General features: G+C 40.6%; 1 protein-coding gene across 1 annotated transcript in view; it reads right to left on the bottom strand.

Annotated features, from left to right (window-relative positions):
• Positions 1–23195, bottom strand: part of LOC136879088 (uncharacterized) — a 77172-nt gene that overhangs the window by 26449 nt on the left and 27528 nt on the right. The window contains exon 3 of the mRNA XM_068229100.1: positions 93–1391. Within this exon, the coding sequence (XP_068085201.1) occupies positions 93–1391 (1299 nt within the window). The remainder of the gene's footprint in view (positions 1–92; positions 1392–23195) is intronic.

Below are 23195 nucleotides of genomic sequence, written 5' to 3'. Positions count from 1 at the left end.
AATTTGATACTTCTCAAGTTTATAATTTCACATCTACAATTTATCTGCATAAGAAAGAGTGTAGCTGAAGATCATCAAGGAAATGAACTTACCCTCTGTCTCTCCAGCCTCCAGGTTCTCTCCATTCCCTCCTGTTGCCTCCACCTCCGTAGTCCCAACCTGCAGCATACCCGCGGTCATAGCCTTGCCCCCAGCCACCTGAGCCGCCATGGTTACTGCCTCCTTCCCAGCCTCTCCCTGCTCCATCCCATGGTCTGAATCCGCCACTGGTGCTCGGAGGAGGACCACTGTCTCCTCTGTTCCAGCTCGATCCCCCACGTTCATCCCACCTTCCCCAACCTGACCCTCCCCCACCACTTTGAGGGCCACGTGATCCAGATCCACTCCAGGGACCTGGAGGCTCTTTCCAGCCCGAAGATCCACCTCCCCCTGGCGACAACCAAGGAGGTCTACTTCCCGCTGCTGAGTTGCTCCAGGACCCAGGTCCACTCGGGGGAGGACCAACGGGGCCGGGTTCCTTCCATCCTGCCATTCCTCTGCCTCCACCAGAACCCCAGCTGCCTGGTCCAGTGGGAGGCTCTTTCCAGTCTCCACCTCCACTACCCCAGCTTTGACTTCCTCCACCCCCACTGCCCCAAATTGGTGATCCTCCTGAACCCGCACTCCAAGAAGGAGGAGGTGGAGGGGGCCTTCCTCCAGATCCGCCCCAACTGCCCGAACCTCCACTTGGACCCCAACTGGCAGAACTCCCTCCCCCACTCCAGCTACTTCCACCTGCTCCACCACCGTAGCCCCCCTTTTCATCCCACCTCCCTGAGGATCCTCCAGAAGGAGGCGGAGGTCTGCTGTTCCACCCTGGATCACCTGGGCCTCTGTTGATAGAACTTCCTCCTCTGTTGTCCCATGAAGAACCTTTGTTCCCCCACGCCGGATCTGGAGCGTAACCTCTGTTGTCCCAAGAAGATCCCTTATTCCCCCAAGATGGATCGGGCTCTCCACCCCTGTTACCCCACGATGAAGGTCCCTTATTTCCCCATGCCGGGTCAGAGCCTCCTCCCCTATTATCCCACGATGAAGGTCTCTTATTCCCCCATGCCGGATCAGGACCCCCTCCCATATTTTCCCACGATGATGAACCCTTGTTTCCCCAAGAAGGGTCTGAGCCCCCTCCCCTGTTATCCCAGCCAGAGCCTTTACTATCCCACTTGCTACCCCAGGAACTGGCCCCTCCAGAATTCCTGCTGTCCCAGCCTCCTCCACCAGCAGTGCCGCCTCGGTTACCCCAGGAACCTCCACTCTCCTGTTTTTCGTTCCAAAGCGGACTGAGGTTGTCGTAGCCATTTCCACGGTACTCCCGGTCCAAACCGCTTCCAGTTCCACATTTGTAACACCTGTAAACGTTAAGAAACATATATGATATTTATATTGAGTTCATAATGTACAGCACACACAGATTTTGAATGTCACATTTAACCTGAAGTAGTGAAAGGAAGTTCGTGAAAAGTTCAATATTCTTCTTCAATTAAATCCCATTTCATATTCGTGTATGATTCAGCGTTCCATAAAGGCTTCTTGTTAATCATAAATAATCATCTTTAAACTAATCACTTAGCGCTCCAATTTCAGTCACATGATAATATTGGGAAGCAGAGAGTAATTCAATCTTAAAGGGGACTTATTCATTATTAGTAAGTTTAACTAAAGCAAATCGAAAACTGCGGCACATTAAATTCAAGACGACTGATGCATTTGTAAAGGGCCTTCAGACACTGGAGTGTCCCTCGGCCATACTGCTGAACTAGATTTCTTGACCACGTGCGCTGCCTATCACATCAGACAGTTTCTCAACTGGTCTTGCGAGGTTTGGAGAAACCCTTTGACGAGACTAAAATGGAAGTAGGGAAAGACATGTTTCATTACAGAACTTATGAGTTTGTACTTGACATTTGAGCGCTGCCTTTTGGCGGAGGCTAAGCGAATTAATAAACAACCAATCACAGGTAGCCGATAGCTCCGATAGAGCGCGTTAGACTCTAGTTCCGGTTACCAGTGTTGTCGATCTGTTGTTTACTGTAACCACGTGCCATCAGCTGTGTGTTGTATTGTGCTCAGTTCTTTTTGTTGTCTTTGTCAGTTCACTCGGTCATTCTTGACAAAGCACCAACAGTGACGACTAAAAATAATGAGTTGATTGAGTGGTTGGAGGAGGACAATATTTCGGTTCGCGATGACATGAGGAAGGGGGGATCTCATGCATGCGAAACCAAACAAGCCCTAGTACGTGGTGGGTGAAATAGCCAGGAGGCATGGGCATTAAGTTGTTCACCACGCAGACATGAGTGGTGCATTCCCTTTTTAGGATATTTTCCTTCCTCAGGAGAAATTGAATCTATCTTCAACCCGAGCTCTTCTTGATGGTGAGTAGAAATTTAATTTTCTCACATCTATTCGAGCATTGATCTAATTTTATGGTATAGCCTTATCCTAATTATGCTATGTGTTAATCTTATGTGAATTAAGCATGTTGCTACAAAGAATAATTGATTGTGAACTTATATTCGGGTACATATATTGCCGTTCGTGTTATGTGTCGCGAATCAGCTGTTTGTACTCGTAGCAATTTTGGCACCGATGTATGATTTCCGGTTAACTGTCAAGTCGAAACTCAGAATAACGGAACTATAGTCCTAATATTAAACATACAATACTTCAGTCAGTACGGTAAGAAACGGTGTTAGATAAATTGGACGCTGAATTTAGGAAGAGACCTCTCTCTTGCCTACAAAATAAATAAACAATTATTTTTCAAACTTGGAATTTCTCAACAATGACACCCCTAATTTCACCTATACTTTCAATTGTTATTTATAAGTCTTATAAGAAACATTTTGGAAAAATGAATATGAAATATATTGTGTCCTAATTTAACATTTCTTAGTGTTCCAAATATTTTGCAAATAGTTATGAAGTCATTCGACAATACTGGCAATGGCTCTTTAATTTCACTGTGAGATATTTACCAAATCAATGTAAATAACTATTTGAAAAGCTGTTGTAACTGATGTGAACATTTGTATGATTTTCCCATGTCTGAAAATGATTGCTTGACAATCGAAACATGTAAATTTACTCTCCACATTTTTCACTGTTATTTGTTTCCTATATTTATGTCTTTCTTTTTGAGGTAATCTCCTTTAGTGTTCCTCTTGAAAAATAATGCTTCTAAACACATCTTCGCCTTTGCTTTTGCTGAGGGATATGAAAGAAAATTTTATTTGTGCTATTTGCTATACGTCGCACTGACACAGATAGGTCTTATGGCGACGATGGGATAGGAAAGGCTTAGGAATGGCAAGGAATCGCCCGTAGCCTTGATTAAGGTACAGACCCAGCATTTTCCTGGTGTGAAAATGGGAAACCACGGAAAACCATTTTCAGGGCTGCCGACTGTGCGGTTCGAACCCACTATCTCCCGGATGCATGCTCACAGCTGCGTGCCCCTAAACGCACGGCCAACTCGGCCGATATGAACGAAACTAGTGAATGGAATGGTTAAATCTTTGAATGGGACGTCTTATCGTTTAGATTCAAGGAAAACGCACAAGAAATGAAAGGGTAACGTTCAGTCAGTAATGTATTATTTGCAAGTAGATATTAAAGAAGGCATAATTTAGTGAAAGAATACTGGGTAAAAAAACAGAGGAGAGTGCAGGTAGCGAAATTTTGTGTGAATGTGGCGAAATGGCAAACACGTTCTGTATCTTTCAGCAGTTGTTTGTTTAAACTAGGTAGATCTAGGGTTGATACTTTCAATCAATCAATCAATCAATCAATCAATCAATCAATCAATCAATCAATCAATCAATCAATCAATCAATCAATCAATCAATCAATCAATCAATCAATCAATCAATCAATCAATCAATCAATCAATCAATCAATCAATCAATCAATCAATCAATCAATCAATCAATCAATCAATCAATCAATCAATCAATCAATCAATCAATCAATCAATCAATCAATCAATCAATCAATCAATCAATCAATCAATCAATCAATCAATCAATCAATCAATCAATCAATCAATCAATCAATCAATCAATCAATCAATCAATCAATCAATCAATCAATCAATCGGGCTATCGCTCGGGTGACAGATTCCCTACAAATATAGATTTATTAAAGAAATAAAGTGAATATTCCGATCCGGAATACGATCATGTTACAATTTCAATATAATTTACGGATGTCAATAATTGGAAATGTACAATTGTTAACTCTGTTCTTGTATTATTTTTTCTTCGGAGGGTGGCGGGTGTAGGAATTTTAATCATGTTCTCAAGTACAGATGAAAATGAATGATGTGTAGAGAATCCCTCAGAATCTCTATTATTATAGCTTCATACTTCTTAGAATGGAACTTTCAAAATTCTGAGGTATGGTTGACGTCTGACTAGGGAGGGTGTCTCTTGCATCGAGTATCAGGCCTCTGACATTCCACCGATCGATAGGTATTTTGTACTTTGCTGACAGGTAAGGCAAGCCTGATACCTAATAAGTGTTGCTTGTTTTTCTTGGTTCATTTTCCGAGCCTGATTCGAGTCTCTTTCAAAGCGAATATGGGATCTAGGACAAATGCATTACTATCATTTCTGCTGATGACTATGATGTCAGTCCTCCGATTAGGGTCATCGGTGGAGATGAAGTGAACCTCCTCGTGTACATCTTATCCACGCTGTCTCAAGCCTTGAGCAATCGACGTTCTTACACGGTGGTGGCGATGGTTGCGCATTAGCTCAGTGCCCCGGCAGAAACCAAGCACATGTCCGAGGGGTTCTGCCTCGTTGCAGCCATTTTAGTGGCAACGGGTTGTGCTCAATGATCTACCTGGAACCGATTTGCATTTATGTACTCAGACGAAGACAGAGGTGATTTATGAGTCAACCAGTGGATTGTTTTTGGACAGTCTGAATATAAAACTACTCCCTTTTCCTTAATGGCACCACGACTGAAAAGATCGATCTCTCATAATTTCACGTATTTTTCTTCCGTCAAGCTTTGGGAGGATGCTTCCTTTGTGTATGCCAAGTCTCTGGAATGCAATATATTTTTCTTCGAGTAACTTCTTTACATAATGTAGATGAACATCCTGAATACTGAGTAACCGATTGCAAATATTATGATGCTATATAATAACTTAACATTCTAAGCAGATGATTCCCATCCGTCTGACCTTTCTGGAACTATACAGCATGAAATTCGGAGTACCATATGGCAGCATAATTATTTCCTTTACGCAACTTCTTGTAAAATTGTCCAGATAATCAAGAAAGGAGTCTGATAGTTGTGTAAGAGGGGCAAATTTTAGCGGATAGATTAAACCCGGTGAAACATACAGTACTCATTAATACTCTTTATCTTTTGCTCTGGTTTTAGAAGTTTTGTTTTTACCAGAGTATTTAAGTCAGAAGTTACAGTGGTTATTATTTGACGTCTGGCAAGAGAAATTTCGTCGTTGAAATTTATTCGTAAATACTTGATTCGTTCGTTGATGAGATTATCGATCTTCTTCTTAAGTATAACGAGTGTTGTAAGAACAGAAGTGTGAGGTAAAATAATTCCCTAGAAAAATGACGTAAAATGACACAAAGAGGTCAAAAGTGACAAAATATTTATGATCAATGCACTGCAGTGTTTCAGGTCATGTAATGTGAAAATCGTATATCGATATTATTGTACTTTTTATCCTGCTTAACTCTGTTTGAGGAACGCAAAAAGGAAAATGTGAAGTGTTCCATTTCCATTTCTGTAATTGTACAATTTCTTTATAGTACTATTCTTGACTGGATATCGAACATGTTGTGTAAAAGTTGTGAGTTTTAACAATCTCAATAAAAATACCATTAAACAAAAAAAGGATTTGAAGGAAATTGGAATTTACCTAACATTTTCCTTGACAATGTATTCCAATCCCTCACTATTCGTTCTACAAATAGGTATTTACTCAAATTTGTCTTCTTGAATTCCAACTTTATCTTCATATTGTGATCTTTCCTTCTTTTAAAAACACCATTTAAATTTATTCGTCTACTAATGTAATTCCACGCCATCTCTCCAGTGATAGCTTGGAACATACCACTTAGTCCAGCAGCTCGTCTCCTTTCCCCAAGTCTTCCCAGCTAAAACTTGGCAATATTATGTCCAGTTATCTCTGACTGATTCCTGTGGGCCAAGCCGTTGTCAAGGCACGATATGACGTGCACGTGGACCAAGGAGAGGGAACTATAGTCCTAATATTAACAGAAGGGAGTAGGGATATGTTGCCATGGAGACGTGCCTGCTATCCACTTGGAGTTGCCAGAACTTTCATCCTACAGCTCCAAAATGAACCAAGTGACATTAAAAAGTTATTGGCAGCGAACGAAAGCTTTAACGATGCTTCCTTTTACGCCAAAGGGATCCATGGTGTATTTGTACTCTAACTTCCATTAAAGAAATGATTTTTATGGCACAATATCATTAAAACCATTCTTCACGTTCCAAGCGAACTTCAGACTAAATGTGATGACCACCCTAATGCAGATTAACCTAAGATTTAGTCACATTACAGAACACAATTCAATGAATTGCTTCATTTTTGTTTTTCTGATCAGTTATCACTTTTATTACTCCTTGCACTACTAATATGTTTTAACACTCAGTAGCGTATTGCCATAAGAATCCTGAATTCCAAATTTATAGTACAACGATAATAAAAAATATTGCATGCGGTGGTTATAACAATTGTAACCTAGGAAGACTGATAAAAATACAGCATGCCACCTTGAGGTTCAAAACGGTAAAATTATAAGTAAAGAAAACTATAATTCAATGGGAAAACAATTGAGAATGGTCTGAAAACTGAAACAGAGTCGCGAAAGGTACAGTTGATGGTGCAGGATGCTTAAAGAATCCTTGATAACACTATTGTGATGTCTTACAAACGTTTCTCAGTTTTTATCGTAATTATGTTTACGTCACTTTCAATCAACTTGTACGAATCAGCACAGAAGAAAAAGAGCAATGCCCATTGAAGGACGACGAGATCAAGAACCCCTGTGTAAGAAACAAGACCCCTCCTTGGAGTTTACGATGATGATGATCAGCACACCAACCTGCTGTCGGAGCGGTGTTCGGGGCCCGCCTCGTGTAGGTCCCACGTTCCTCCAGGTAAGACGAACGTCTTAGCTGATTCACTGCCGTACCGGTTATAGTAATAGCGGTCGTCTCTCGTGGGCCGGTACAAGTTGCTGTCAGCTGAGCAGCTCGCTAGGAGCAGTGTTAGAAACAGCATCGCCTGCAACAAGTTACATTATTGATGATCCCATTATTCCATCTACTACAACATCAGCATTCATTAACGTAATTGGAAGGAACTGGATTAATAAACAAATGCATTTCTTTAAAATACTGTAATTACATCCCATTAATTTAGTTTTTCTAGAATTTTAGTGAATTCCTTGGTGATTGCATTGCAATTAATTTATATTAGTTGTAAGATGTATGTATGTTGGATATTCAGCCCAAAGGCTGGTTTGATCCTCTACAGCTCCACCAACAGCTGTCATAGATACCCTAGGTGTCACTGGAGAGGCATACTAAGGGAATGAGGAGTGAGGTAGTTTCCCGTTGCTTTCCTCACTGAGCCAGAAGTTGCTATTACGTATCAGTCTGCCAAGCCCACTGAAATGCACCCACCAACTGACCCTATGAGCGATATTTTCACATCATTCATAACAGGGACTGGCTGCATAAGGAACGGTATTACTAGCATCGTTCATACCTCAGTCACTTTCATATTGTCAAAGCTAAGGATGAGACTGAGACAGGTCAATGAAAGTAACAAATTTATTCTAGCCCATACCAGAAGACATAGTGCACTGTAAACACTAAATCACGCCAATAAAGGCATAGTTGTGAGAAAACATTTGAATTTATTTTCTGTAAATTCCTTAGCAGTGGATTCAAGTATTAAATTACACTAATATCAAGTAACTTTTAATCTCCATACATTTCTGTTTCTCGTTTTCTAAGAACTTCTTTTTTATCATTCTTGCATTATTATTACATTTCTTTTCATATAATTCCTTGTAATACTTTATGCACAAACGTCATTTTTCTGAGACCTTATAAGGCAAAGAAAGAATTCACCATGAAAACTCTCTGGAGTTTCGAGAGATATCAAGTGATCCACAACGTCTGAGGAAACCAATCAACGATTCAACATATAACCAGGCATAGTGTCTGTGTACTTGGGTTTTGAGTTCTATGTTCCGGATTAAGATTGTTAGACGAGCGTGGGTTCGAACCTGGGAACTCAAGGATACTCCTGCACCACAAGGCTGACATTTCGGCAGTTAAACTGTTTAAAATCTACAGGTAATTAACTGTGTTCCTAAATACACAGTATGTAATTGTAAATTATTATTTCTTTGACGAGTTATATCATAATATTAACACAACACTCACTGAAATCAACGGCTTTGTTTATGGTGTACAGAATCGCTGACATCTTTGCTGATTCTGAGGCTCATGCATGCAAATCTGATAGCAATGTTGACACCACAAGTTTGTTGTAAATATATATTTTACATGAAAACAGCCTAGCAGCTCCGAGTACACCTTTATGTATAAATCATTGCTTGGAGTAAGTGCGAAGGAGAGGTTGCTACATCTTTTATTTTCAATGTTCGTACCACATTGCGCAACTCGGGCACACACTCAGAGAAAGTTTGTAAATAATATTTCAAATACATTTTGTCACCAGAAAGAAAAACATGAAACTAAGTTAATTCGACGCTTTAATATTCTTCTATATACATAATTTGATATTTCGTCATATGATGTGGATTAAAGTAGATACGGTACGATGCGGTACAAGGTAGAAATTTCACTCTGAAACTCTCTACTATATTTAATTTTATAGTAGAGTTTTTCCCGCGCCTCATGCGTCTAATTGGATTAGCTATTTTATTATATGTCCGACTCCTTGGCTGAATGGTCAGCATTGAAGCCTTCGGTTCGGAAGGTCCCGGGTTCGATTCCGGCCTGCTCGGGGATTTTAATCGCGTGTAATTAATTCTTCTGGTTCAGGGACTGGGTGTTTGTGTTTTTACCAACATTCTCCATTTCATATTAAGACAGCACACTACGAACCACCACATGAACACGCAATAGTGATTACATCCCTCCATAGAGGATTGGCGTCGAGAAGGGCATCCGGCGTAAAACACGGACAAATCCACATGTGCGACACAGTTAGGATCCGCGACGTCACAGATGTGAGAAAAGTGGTAGAACAAGAAGATTCGATTTTCCATACATTTTGAGTAGAAGTACCGGTAGTTTGAACCGTCTTATGATGGTTATGCCGTTTGTGACACAGTTACTGCTGATCGCCCAGTCAGATATATGGAACATTTATGTGAAGTTAGTGAGCGTGTTGCTGCATTCCCTCCTGAGCATGTTCTCGACATTGCCAGGCACTGTTGGCACAGACAAGATATTGCCTTCTCATATTGAATTCACTTTTCCGAGGATACTGAACCTTTCATGTATCTCTCAGAACATACATACATACATACATACATACATGCATACATACATACATACATACATACATACATACATACATACATACATACATACATACATACAGTATCATTATAGACTGTTATGCCCAGTTGGCAAGCCTCTGTGAATTTGCTAAACGTCATAATCCTGTATTTGCAACTAGTGCTGTGGCCTCATTTAGTTCTATACCTCTTATCTTTGAATCGTTAGAAACTGAGTCTAACCATCGTCGTCTTAGTCTCCCTCTACTTCTCTTACCCTCCATAACAGAGTCCATTATTCTCCTAGGTAACCTAACCTCCTCTATTCGCCTCACATGACCCCACCACCGAAGCCGGTTTATGCGTACAGCTTCATCCATCGAGTTCATTCCTAAATTAGCCTTTATCTCCTCATTCCGAGTACCCTCCTGCCCTTGTTCCCACCTGTTTGTACCAGCAATCATTCTCGGTACTTTCATGTCTGTTACTTCTAACTTATGAATAAGATATTCTGAGTCTACCCAGTTTTCGCTACCGTAAAGCAAAGTTGGTCTGAAAACAGACCGATGTAAAGATAGTTTCGTCTGGGAGCTGACTTCCTTCTTACAGAATATTGTTGATCGCAACTGCGAGCTCACTGCATTAGCTTTACTACACCTTGATTCAATCTCACTTACTATATTACCATCCCGGAAGAACACACAACCTAAATACTTGAAATTTTTGACTTCTAGCTTTGAATCACTAATCTGACATTCAATTTTGTTGAATTTCTTACCTACTGACATCGATTTAGTCTTCGAAAGGCTAATTTTCATACCATACTCATTGCACCTATTTTCAAGTTCCAAGATATTAGACTGCAGGCTTTCGGCACAATCTGCCATTAAGACCAAGTCGTCAGCATAGGCCAAACTGCTTACTACATTTCCACCTAACTGAATCCCTTCCTGCCATTTTATACTTTTCAGCAGATGATCCATGTAAACTACGAACAGCAAAGGTGAAAGATTACAGCCTTGTCTAAAGAAATAAAGTTAATTGCGGCGTCATGTAATTTAATCGAAAATTAACACCTATCTTAGATTTAAAATCAGTGGAGAATGCTGAAATAGTATGAAGGAGTTTATTGACCTGGATGTAATTCTGAGTAACAGGAGAAACACATTGATAATATTATAAAGGAAGGTTTCAGACTACTTGGGTTTATCAGAAGAAATCGTACAGATTTCAGTGACATGTGCATGTGCCAAAACACTGTTTTGTTCCCTGGTGAAACCCTCCCTTCAGTATGGTTGTGTGGTGTGGCTCTCACATAAACCATCTCGAGGAAGTTCAGATAAGGTTCATGAAGTGGATTAGTTTTGGATTCCTGGACATGCCGCTCTCTTCAAGCGGATATGAAGAATTTGTGAACATTCTTGGAATGAATACGCTGGCAACGCGCCGAAAATGTGGGAACGCAATGTTATCAACTAAATGCTTGAAGAGTAAAGTGGACTGTCCGGCTATACTGGGGTTGATTCCGCTTCATGTTCCAAGCAGAAGAACAAAGCTGAAATTTACATTAACGGTTGCGCACCAATATTCTTGGTTCATGCAAGTCCTTAGAACCATTAATCAGTGGGATGGGTCACTTGACATTGTTCAACACCCTTCCACTGCAGTACGAAAAGTCCTTTTCAGGAATCGAACGTGGTAATTATGTGTAAATTATTATGTGAACAGTCGTGGCTTTATGTCGCACCGACAGAGATAGGTCTTATGGCCACGATGGGACAGGAAAGGGCTATAAGTGGGAAGGACGCGGCCGTGGCCTTATTTAAGGTACAGCCTGGGGTGAAAATGAGAAACCACGGAAAACCATCTTCAGGGCTGCCAACAGTGGGGCTCGAACCTACTATCTCCCGACTGCAGCTGTCGAGCTTGGTATGTGAACAGTATGTATATGCATCATATGTGTAGAAAATCTGTGAAGGTGTATATTTGTACGTATGCGTAAATTGGTATTTATTTGTACAATTTCTCTTATTGCAGTTAGCTATTTAATTTTCTATTGCATCATCTGTAATTGGGTTATCCTGTAGATGATAAATACATATATTTTAATCTTTTCTAGCTTCAGTGTATCTTCATGTGATTACATTCTCAGCTAGTATTTCTGATTTCTCAATATTTTGATGTTGAAGGTAATTTATTATAATTGCTATATGTATGTCTATGTGACAGCCGGAGCAAGTTACCACGTTTTCACGCAGGTACAGTCCACTTATATTTGATGTTAGATAATATACCGCTGTGTGTTCCGACAGTGCACTCCTCTGAGTATTATAATCCTACGATATTTTGACTCGATTTGCGATCTTTAACCTAATAATAACCGAGCTCGATAGCTGCAGTCGCTTAAGTGAGGCCAGTATCCAGTATTCGGCAGATAGTAGGTTCGAACCCCACTGTCGGCAGCCCTGAATATGGTTTTCCGTGGTTTGCCATTTTCACACCAGGTAAATGCTGGGGCTGTACCTTAATTAAGGCCACGGCCGCTTCCTTCCCTCTTCTAGCCGTTTCCTGTCCCATCGTTGCCATAAGCCCTATCTGTGTCGGTGCGACGTAAAGCAAATTTAAGAAAACTAATATTACATTATTGGACGTGATGTAAATAAAAACGGGGGACCCAGTGCCTGTGTTTTGTGACATTTAATCCCTTGCATTTCCATTTTCTTGACACATTTATTTATAGTGTGATATTTTGACATGAATGTTTTGCGGCTATGTGTCCTGTTATAATTATCTAGTCATCTTCCATGTTAGTGATGATACTTGTGAATTGTTGGATTGATGTTTTCTGTCCCTACGTTGTAACAGTCTGCTCCTGTTATCGAGTTAGCATTCACGATTTAACCTTGCCGAGGTGCCTATGCAGTAAGGTTACAGGAAGATATCATGAGTTAAATACTAGTATATGAAGGTCGAGAAATAACAGGATGCTTCTAAGATGACCATTGTAAGGAGATTTCCGTTCCGGGTTTTACCATGAGAATTGCGGTATTTCATTTGATAGAATTTATGAATGTGAGCTATTCGGACGGAGTTCAGTCCAACTGAATGAACATAATAAATATCAGTCAAGAGAGCGATCCATTACTTGCGTGTGAATCTCACCTTATCATTGATTTAATTCGAAAGGGAAAAGCTAATTCATTGAAATATCAACACCAAGCTCATAATGGGAGAGTATTAATCAGAAAGGCACCAACTATCATGGAACACATTCTGAGGAACTTAAGTCAAAATTAAACCACTGGCTCCTTTCTGCTGCAATTAATGTGGAATTGGCTCTGTTTTACGACAGGATGACCCCAACCCTGCGCGAAGGGATGTACTCACTGTTGCGTGTTTCTGTGGTGGTGGGTGTTGTCTGAGTATGAAGAGGACAGTGTTGGGACAAACACCCAACCCCCGAGACAGACACGCGATTAAAATTCCCGATCCGGCTGGAAATCGAATCCGGCACCCTCTGAACTGAAGGCCTCAATGCTGACCCTTCATCCAGTGAGTCGGACATAATAATAATAATAATAATAATAATAATAATAATAATAATAATAATAATAATAATAATAATAATAATAATATCTTTCCTTTTCGGCCATCTATGGGCCACGTTTGACAATGTTTGAAGTATTTACAGCCTCCTCTTCCTTCCCTCACTGCCAGTATATTTTCATCCTTTCTCCAACTTCCTTCTTCTGCTCTTCTATATAGGACCTCCCTTTTCTCACTACCGTTTCCCGGAAACCGCGGAACTTTCTGACGAGCTGTCTAAATTAATTTCTGTGCATGATGTAATATTCCCGAACCCCAACCTCACTTCTCGAAACCATGTCAGCTCTTTCTTCCTCTTCCACGAGAATTCAAAGACTAGTCTGTTGTTGTCCATCCTCAACAAGTGTCCATAGAACTGTAACTTTCCCATCAGTTCAACGACTTGATACAATTCCTTGTTAGATCTGAGTCTCCTCTTCCCATTTTTTATATTTGGGTCCAGAATATTCCTTGGCATTTTCCTTTCTCTCTTCAAGTCCACCTTTTCCAGTCATGTTCAATGTTTATTATTATTACTGTTATTATTATTGTCTGTTATTGCAGGTTCGATTCCAGGCGGGGATGAAGAGTTTCCCTGCTTAGGTTCTTTACTGGTTGCTTGTTTTAGTACACTTCTCTTCATATATGTAGAACATATCGCACTACTGACCATTGCAGAAGCAGCCAAGAATACATTCCTCCCTATAGATTGGTCTCCGGGACGGCATCCAGCAATAAAACTAGGACAAATACATGACATCTACAACCGAGAATAACGCCAGAAGGAGAAGAAGAAAAAGAAGTCTCTGTTACGCAGGGAGAATATTAAATAACAATAATAATAACCGAGCGAGTTGGCTGTGCGGTTAGGGGCGCGCAGCTGCGAGCTTGCATCCGGGAGATAGTGGGATCGAACTCCACTGGTTTTCCGTGGTTTCCCCACTTTCACACCACGCAAATGCTTGGGCTGTATCTTACGGCCGTTTCCTTCCCACTCCTGTCCCATCGTCCCTATAAGACCTACCTGTGTCGATGTGGCGAAAGCAAATCATAAATAATAATAAATATTAATAATAATAAAATAATAATAAAATACACAGGCCTAATTCATAAATGAATACAGTGACTAAATGAAATTTAAAATTAATTGGCCTAAATTGCTTCGGTTAGGATGGTGAAATTAGACAAGAACAAGTATGAAGGATGAGTTCTCCACATAATCAATACTTCATTTTACATAGTGTTAATGATTTACATAAAAACAGTACCGGTTTCGACCCGTAAATAGGTCATCTTCAGCTGTTAGAGAACTTACTTAATAGCGACTGTACAGAATAAACAGTACTAAAATTAAAACTAAACAAGAATGCCATTAAATAAACATGATACCACTATTCTAAAATTACTTAATATTTACATATATACATATGGTACAGTTTTGGGGTTAAGGGTGTTATTTTCAAATATTACATATATTGAGGCTGGAATCGAATACAGTTTTTGGAGTTGATCAGGAATCACTGGTATTCAGATGTCAGGTTATCTGTGTTAAAGCCACTATAATGTCCAACGGTTTATGAGATCTTTGAAGTTCATTGTTGTGCCGAAAATATTCGGGGGCCTACATTATTTGGGTCCAGAATATTCCTTGGCATTTTCCTTTCTCTCTTCAAGTCCACGTTTTCCAGTCATGTCCAATGTTTATTATTATTACTGTTATTATTATTGTCTGTTATTGCAGGTTCGATTCCAGGATTCCTTACTTGTATTCGTACATATCCCAGTGCGCAGGCTTCGCCGTATCGAGAAAGTCATGACTATGCACTGAACAACAACGTATTAAGTGCTGTATCCCGGGCATTGCAGCTCATCTGCCTTTCATCCAGTCTTCAATTCAGATTGTCCGACTCGTTGGCTGAATTGTCAGCGTACTGGCCTTCGGTTCAGAGGGTCCCGGGTTCGATTCCCGGCCGGGTCGGGGAATTTAACCATCATTGGTTAATTCCAATGGCCCGGGGGATGGGTATTTGTGCTGTCCCCAATATCCCTGCAACTCACACACCACACACAACACTATCCTCCACCACAATAACACGCAGTTACCTACACATGGCAGATGCCGCCCACCCTCATCGGAGGGTCTGCCTTACAAGGGCTGCACTCGGCTAGAAATAGCCACACGAAATTATTATTATTATTATTATTATTATTATTATTATTATTATTATTATTATTTAATTAAGATAAAATGGGCTTGTTTTTCTGAGTAATATATACGAATTTCAGAGAATCACATCGTCGAATGTAATAGCTTGTCAAAACCTGCTCAGATGAGTCGAAAGGAACCGGTCCACCAACAAGGAAATACGACCACTTCCAGACAGTCTGCAAGAGGCTCGGTTCTGGGCATTTACCTTTGATAGCCTTGGAGTCGTAAGAGCTTTGATAAATGTATCCTGTATAGTTTCAAAATACAAACGATTAGGGTACAAATTTGTTCGGGAAATAGTTATGATGCGCAACCAAAAGGGGAATATTAGAAGTTTAGAGGCTGTTCTTATTTATGGTTTGGTAAGAAGTATTTAAGATAGTTCAACAGCCTGGTAGCACATCTCTAGATTCTTGAATTAAACATGGTCAAATTCTCCACTGTTCTAGCGGGATATTGTTCCTTTCATTCTCTAAGAAATGTAACATCATCCCATAGTTTGTCACCTAGATCTGAGTCTGGCCTTGCTTGCACTTTCGTTATTCCCAACTGACCGCTTTTGTTCAAATCTCGTTTTCTTCCTGTCCGACCGTATCACAATTACTAGGCCTAGTGAATCATTAAATTTCACACCCCTCGTGGTTTCTCCTTTCTTTTGCTAATGCCTTCATTGTTCAGAGGTCAGACCCCTTTTTATTTACTTTGTGATTACTGTTAGGAGAGGAATGTTGTTTGCCTGGAAACAATAATGACCACCACCAGCTCAATCATCACTTTGCTTTCTGAGCGGTGTTGAGAGTGTATGGATACTTCACCTTGAAACACCAATCGTGGCCAACATCAACATTACCGCCGTAAGCTCGGGGTTATCTTGTTCATTAGACACCAGTCCGTTGACCAGGTTAAATTCGCGACACTATCATCCAGGACATAAGATACATTTTTATATGAAGTTTGGAGCAGGACCTATTCATCCTAGTGAGAATGAGTAAGAAGAGAAATGAATTTAAATCTCAAATTAGGCTAACATAGATGTTTTGCCCTGTGCCTATGAAGCTTCATGGTGATTCATATTTTAAACGGAAGTACAACGAGATAACCATCACTTGTTAACTTAAATCATAGGAGAAAAGGGAAGACGTTGGAACCTTCAAAGGATGGAGGAATCAGCACGAGAAAGACCATGAATAGTCTGAATATGAAATAATTCCTAGGCTAAAACCTAGTAACGTCAGAGTCGGCATAGAGGACGAATCTGCCATAGGAGGTCAGATAGAGCAGCTTGGCGCAAGTAACAGGTTGGGATTCCACAATTGCACAGTCCCATGCAGCAATTTCAGAGTGTGTGAATTACAGTGTCCAAAAAAAGTCAGAAAACTGTGGCAGTAACGCGGGATCCACCCACAATTTATCATGTTGTTAATTAATGTCCCTACATGTCGGAATAAATACAATAAAGGAAATATGTTAAAAAAGGCATCGTTTTACAATTAAGAAATGACGCGTAAAATAAAACTATGGCAGATACGACTGAAGCAAGTAATCCGCACCTAAAACCAATTATTCCATACTCATTCATGGAAACGATGATAATTTCCCAGAGAATTAATTGCTATACTGTATCATAGAGTAAAATCCAGCCGTAAAGTAATCTGTCATAGAAGGCCTTGAATACTTAAAGAAGATTTTTTTGAGGACGTCAAGAGATGACAAAAAAAAAATATGCAGTTGTTGAAGTTAGCCCCACCATTTTTGGGCGCTGCCTCTTACAGAACTCGAGGGAAAGTTGAATGAGACATATTCAGGTGGCGTTAGCATGGTTACCGTTGGTCATTCATTCATCAGTTTCCAAGAACGCAGAGTTTTTAGAAATACCTCAGAAATATCTCAGAAATGGTTGATTGTTGAGCATTAGATTTCTTCTTCTCGAAAACAGAGAATTGTTTGCCGCAATGACGGATGGAAAAAAGCTGTGTTAAGACGCTGCTACGACGACTTCGATATTTTGCCTATTTTATGGATTTTTCAGTTTTATGTGCCCTTACTACACGGAGCTGAAATTTGAATTTGACTATATAGTTTCCTCTACAACCCTTCCGAGATCCTCATGTGGCTTGGTGTAAATCCTGGAGAGCAAACTTACTTTTGTTTTTATAGATAGAGATTTTCATTTTCAGAACAGATTAATTATTAGTCTTGCTCTCCACCATCACACATTTCACAAGTTTCCTCTTTGCAGACTACATAAAGCAAAGCCGTCTCCCTAAAGGCCATGACCTTGTGGGGAGTGAACCGTAACCTCGTCTCAAAGTGAGGTGGAGTGTCCAGCTGCCTTTGCTTCTAGAAATGAACCCGGTACTATTTTTTGGTGAAGGCTGAATAAACCTCAGGGCCATGTGCCCCTTTAGAAATGGAAGTAAAATTGTCGAACCCATCTCATCCAGCCTGAGCCAAGAACGCCTTTACCGCCTCGGGCAGGCAACACCTTGTGCCTGAGGATAGTTCTGAAACAAAATATTTACGTGCGAGGAGACTTGTGGTCCTCACACGGAGAACACCCCGAAACCCGAAATTCTCCCTGACTAACGAAGAGAGGACTGACGGATCTCGTATGGCATCTCAGTCCAGTGTTCAATAGCAGAGATCACTGGAGCTGTAGAACGGCACTGTAATCTCTGGCGCTCATGTTAATCACGTCCTTCATTTCCCATATAAACCACATTAAGAAATCTTGGGAGTAAGAAGATGAGATGCTCGAGTATGTAGTTTGTTTCGAGCTGTCAGTGGAGAGATGGCATAGGTAGACGAATAAGCTTGCGCGGAACTTTTAAAAGTAGGAAAGATCATAATATGAAGATAAAATTGGAATTCAAGAGAACAAATTGGGATAAATATTCATTTACAGGAAGATGAGTTAGGGACTGGAATAATTTATGAATGGATATGTTTGATGCATTTCCAAGTTCTTTGAAACCGTTAAAGATAAAACTAAGTCAGCAATTGATAGGGAATCTGCCACGACGGCGACAGCTCTAAATACATATAAGTGATGATTGATAGATTGGATTTGTCTCTAAGGGCAACCATCATCTTAATCTCGAAGAGAAGTTAACATTGCCTTTAATTTTAAAAGAACTATAAGTTCTAATTATATTGGATGCAGACATACTCTATCACACATCTTTATCACCTTCGTAAGGTTTTTTTATTTTGGAGTTATTAATCACAAACCAAATTGATGCTATCCTCGCCCACGCTGCGCGTATTTCATTGAAGTCCATCGAGTGTCATATTTTCTCTCAAGTTCACATTTCCAGTCTAGCGGTATCTCACCCATTCGGATTTTTTGTTCCTGAGTTATATGCGAGCTCATAATTTTGATACACCTAAGTTCTTATCTACGTAGCCTGGTTTTATAGTCGTAGCCACGTAGAAATAGTTATCTTCTGCTCTACTTCGCACCTGGAGCAGAATGCTGTCTGTGCATACGACATAAATTGTTAGTTCTATGACGTGCTCTATGGAGCATGTAATATCCGAATGAATTAGTGAGCACTATCTGCGATCTACAAGGTCGAGCATTATTAAAAGGATTTTCTACCAGTTCCGTTGATATTTCAAGTAGCTTTTTTTACAACAATGCTAGGGAGATACAGCAGATTTACTTCATACCTCTATTGGTCAATCTGGTGTAAGAATATCATGAACTTAAACCAATCAACATCTACCTCTGTCCAGAAGATTATAACTTTCGTTTTACCACTTGCATTTTATCGGACCTACATGCACTTTAAAGATAAACGAGAGGATCCACGCTGCTCCGCAGTATTGGTTATAACTCGTCCTGACACGCATGTCGTAGTCATATTGCTTTGCCTGCCCTTTTCAATATTTTTATGAACATTTAATATGAAGCGCAGTTCGTAGTCAGAATTCATCCATTATGACGTCATCATGCCGTCTGTTTCGTAAAAATCTGTCCATATATTCGCTTTTTTATTCTGCAGTTCTTGATGTAAAGCTTGGTAATGTGTTGTAGAAGGCAATGGTATTTTTAACCGCAGTTCTTCTGTGTAGAACGGTTTTCTTGTGAGCTCATAGGTTAGACTCGAAGGAGCGTTTTTTTTTGCCGTGCAGAGAACTTTTTAAGATACATGCCTTCACTCTTTCTAGTGTATCCTTCGATAGGTGTTCCCAGATGATACGTAAGGCGTATGTCATGATGGGGCCTGTTTGTACGTGGACATGTATTGGCGTATAATTTTCATTTCTAAGTTCACGGGTTCAGTCTTGCATGAGGCAATCGACTTTTAAAGGACGGACAGAAACCTTGGCACTTCAAGTCATTGTTGTTAGCATCTTAAAGATCTCAGGTAGCGCCCTCAGTTTCATCGGAGGAAATTAAATTAAGTAAGACAAAGGAAAAATGCAGTAGAATTTTAGAATTCCATTTTCGTTGCTTTTTAGCACCACTATCTGAATGTTAAAATTTGCAGACAGGGACCTCCATGGCAGCGCAGCATCCCGCTAACTCAGGCCATACTCTTCTTCTTCTTATTCTTTTCTTTACTATTATTTTTATTATAGTCCACTTTTAAGTCTATATGGCCTTACACCGTAGTTAGCCAGTTCGTGTCCCATCAGCAGCATGGGATAGGATGTCCAATTATAATCTGAAACACCCCAAGAATGGTGTGATCTGCCTGTCGTAAGAGGGGTCCCAGTGGCTCTTATTTTGGGACCGTGGGTTGACGACCAGGCGACTCTTACCTGAGTCCTGGCATTGGTTGCACTTACTTACGCCAGGCTTCTCACTTTCAACTATCCTATCCGACCTTCCTTGGTCAACTCTTGTTCTTTTCCGACCCCTACGCTGTTAGGTTTCCGAGGCCTCACGCCCTTCGTAGCCCTTGTCTTTCTTTCGCCGATAGTTGCATTTTCTTAACTGTTGGACCCCCTCCATTCCTTCTCCTCTGATTAGTCTTAATTGAGGAGGGTTGTTCCTCTCAAGACAATAAACACCGCCAATACCACCTAATCTAAAAACAATTGTACGTATAATTCCTCTCCGCACTGTTCTCATGTACTCACAGGTGATAGTGATTCGTACGTCTTTGAGCTTTCAGCAGACCCTTTCTTGTTATTCGATAGGAGCAGGTTGTGCCGACATCAGGGTTCATCCTTTCCCATCATCACTGTTACATACGCAAACGTGCAGATTGCCCATGGGCGTCAACTACAAAGAACTCACCTTGTGTCTCCGATCATTTAATCGATCTATGTAATTACAAGCATAACATACTGTAAGTTACAAACTATTCAACTCGTAAGATAGTTTTCTAGTAAGATAGAAATTTTTTCTGATTATAAATTGGACATGCAGTATTAGGACACCGATCACTCCAAATGTTTCAGTAAATCGCACCTTCTATTTTATCCTTTCCTGGGCTATCTACAAACCTCAATGAAGCAACCTCTGATTTGTACGAATTTACATACAGGCAAACTGCTTGAAATTATACATACTGTACTTCCCTACCGTCTTAATTTCAACAACATTTGTTATACTGTGATTATTCCATCATGATAGCATTGTAATGGCATGCTATGAATCCCCGCCCCGGTGTTTAATACCGATCACCCAGAGAGCTTCAAACATCCATCCGATGTTTCGTCGACCGTCTGTAGGGAGGTGGATGCATTCCACCCGGGCTCGTCAATTGGGAAATGCCAGAGAGTCTGACCCTCGTCCATAGACCACATTCCTCGTGTTTGGTGCTCCACTATCAGCACAACAGTAGCACATACACGATAAAGAACGGAGAATTTTGTTTGTTAATCTTAAGACGTAGACTAAATGGCGTTATGAAATATAATTTAGTAATGTCATGTAATACTTTTAATATGCGACGCGCTTTGAACCTGCCCCCACCATCGTCTTCAGAGCATTAATAGTAATTTTAAAAAACATTTAAGCTCATTAAGTCTTTAGGCTTTCTCAATCGTGAAAATACCAGCGTTTCGCCCCATTGTAGCAGTGGGCTCATCAAGACACTGGTGCCTAGTGCGCCGTAGGGACAATCACTGCAAGCCTCCTATGTAGGTGTAACATTCCAACTGATGAGCCCACTGCTACGCTGGGGCAAAACACGGGTAATTTCTTGGCTGAAAAAGCCTAAAGACTTAAAGAGCTTAAATGTTTTTAACATTTGAAATCCATGAAATTAAATTATGGTTTCCTTCTAGGAACCTTATTTTTCAACAAAGATGTTATTGGCAAGTGCCACTCCATAGTAACCAGACTCAAGATGGAGAGACCCTGTTAGAAATATAGTTCATTCCAGCAATCAAGGCGAAAGACGTTGATGAGTTAACTATGGAGGGTAACCATGACCTACTCAGTATAGAGCCGTCACATTTGTTAAAAATATCCGAGTGTTTAGCAATTTCTGCTGTGGTGGAACATGCCATACACAATGACCACCAAATCATTTTTGATGCAACTTCTGTCATTTGTAAAGGGAAACACTTTATAACTACAATTATTCGTTAAAATTGAGAAATTAAAATTCAGCATATCTCGTCCCATTAATACTGTACAGTGTCCCTGTCGAAATAGCGGGTGGGGAAAAATCAAACTGGCCCAAAAAAGTGTTTATAAGACTGACATGGAAATTACCCTTGTTAATGAAGAGGAGAAGTGCCCATCACAGGAAATGCTGGAAACTGTGACTTCGATGCACCAGTCGGTTGCTGTCAGAGGTCTGCGTATGCGCATCTCCCGAGTACCTCACTGTGAGTGTGTGAGTGAGAGGAGCAGTGACCAGTGCTCACGATAAAACAGCGCATGTTCATTGTCGAGTGTTAAGCGAAGCACGATTCGTGGAAAACGTGTGCGGAACTGTTTGCGCAAGAGTTTAAGACTGGAAGTGTTTTGATAAAATCTCCAGCAAAGTCTGCAATGCAAATCTTAGTGACAAAAAGGCGCGAAACGGGCTCTGTAGCTAATAAAAACCGTAACAATCCGAAAAGATTTTGAACAACAGGAAACATTGCTCGAATGAAGGATAGCCTAATTCTTTAAATTTGAACTACATACATGCATACATACGTACATCCATATTCTTTATAGAATATTATGCCTTTCAAAGTTCCGTTCAGTCTGCAAGCTCTGTAGTTTATGCTGTGCGTTTCTATAGTCACGTCCTAGTTTGTGAACCACAAGCAACGGCTGAGTGGTCTAGTAAGTGGTCCTGAGAGTCGGTATACCAATTGCTACGGAATGGGAGTGGGCATCTCGGACATATTCTGAATCATGGCCCTCCTTGTAATAAATAATAATAATACTTGCTTTACGTGCCACTAAGTAATATTTTGCGGTTTACGGAGACGCCGAGGTGCGGGAATTTTCTCCCGCAGGGTTCTTTTACGTGCCAGTAAATCTACCGACACGAGGCTGACGTATTTGAGCAGCTTCAAATACCACCGGACCGGATCGAACGTGTCAAGTTGGGGTCAGAAGGCCAGAGCCTCAACTGTCTGACCCACTCAGCCGGGCGGCCCTCCTTGTGTTCAGGCGACTAGGATTATGCAATCCACCGGTGGTCCTAACCCGTTAGAGGAGTGATCCTCACTGGGACTATGTGTTAGTAAGGGTAGCATCCTGCTTCAGAGAATTTTCACCGAGCACGCTCAGAACGTTTTCACAGAATTTTAAAGTAGTGGTTGGGGTCATTCATTTGTGATCATTATAACTTTCCTCTGTTCAACAGCGTTAGTTACTATATTATAAAGGTTGATGAACA

The sequence above is a fragment of the Anabrus simplex genome, chromosome 8 (assembly GCF_040414725.1).
Source record: "Anabrus simplex isolate iqAnaSimp1 chromosome 8, ASM4041472v1, whole genome shotgun sequence".
In the NCBI taxonomy this organism is placed as follows: Eukaryota; Metazoa; Arthropoda; class Insecta; order Orthoptera; family Tettigoniidae; genus Anabrus; species Anabrus simplex.
This window is presented reverse-complemented; position numbering and strand designations above follow the sequence as displayed.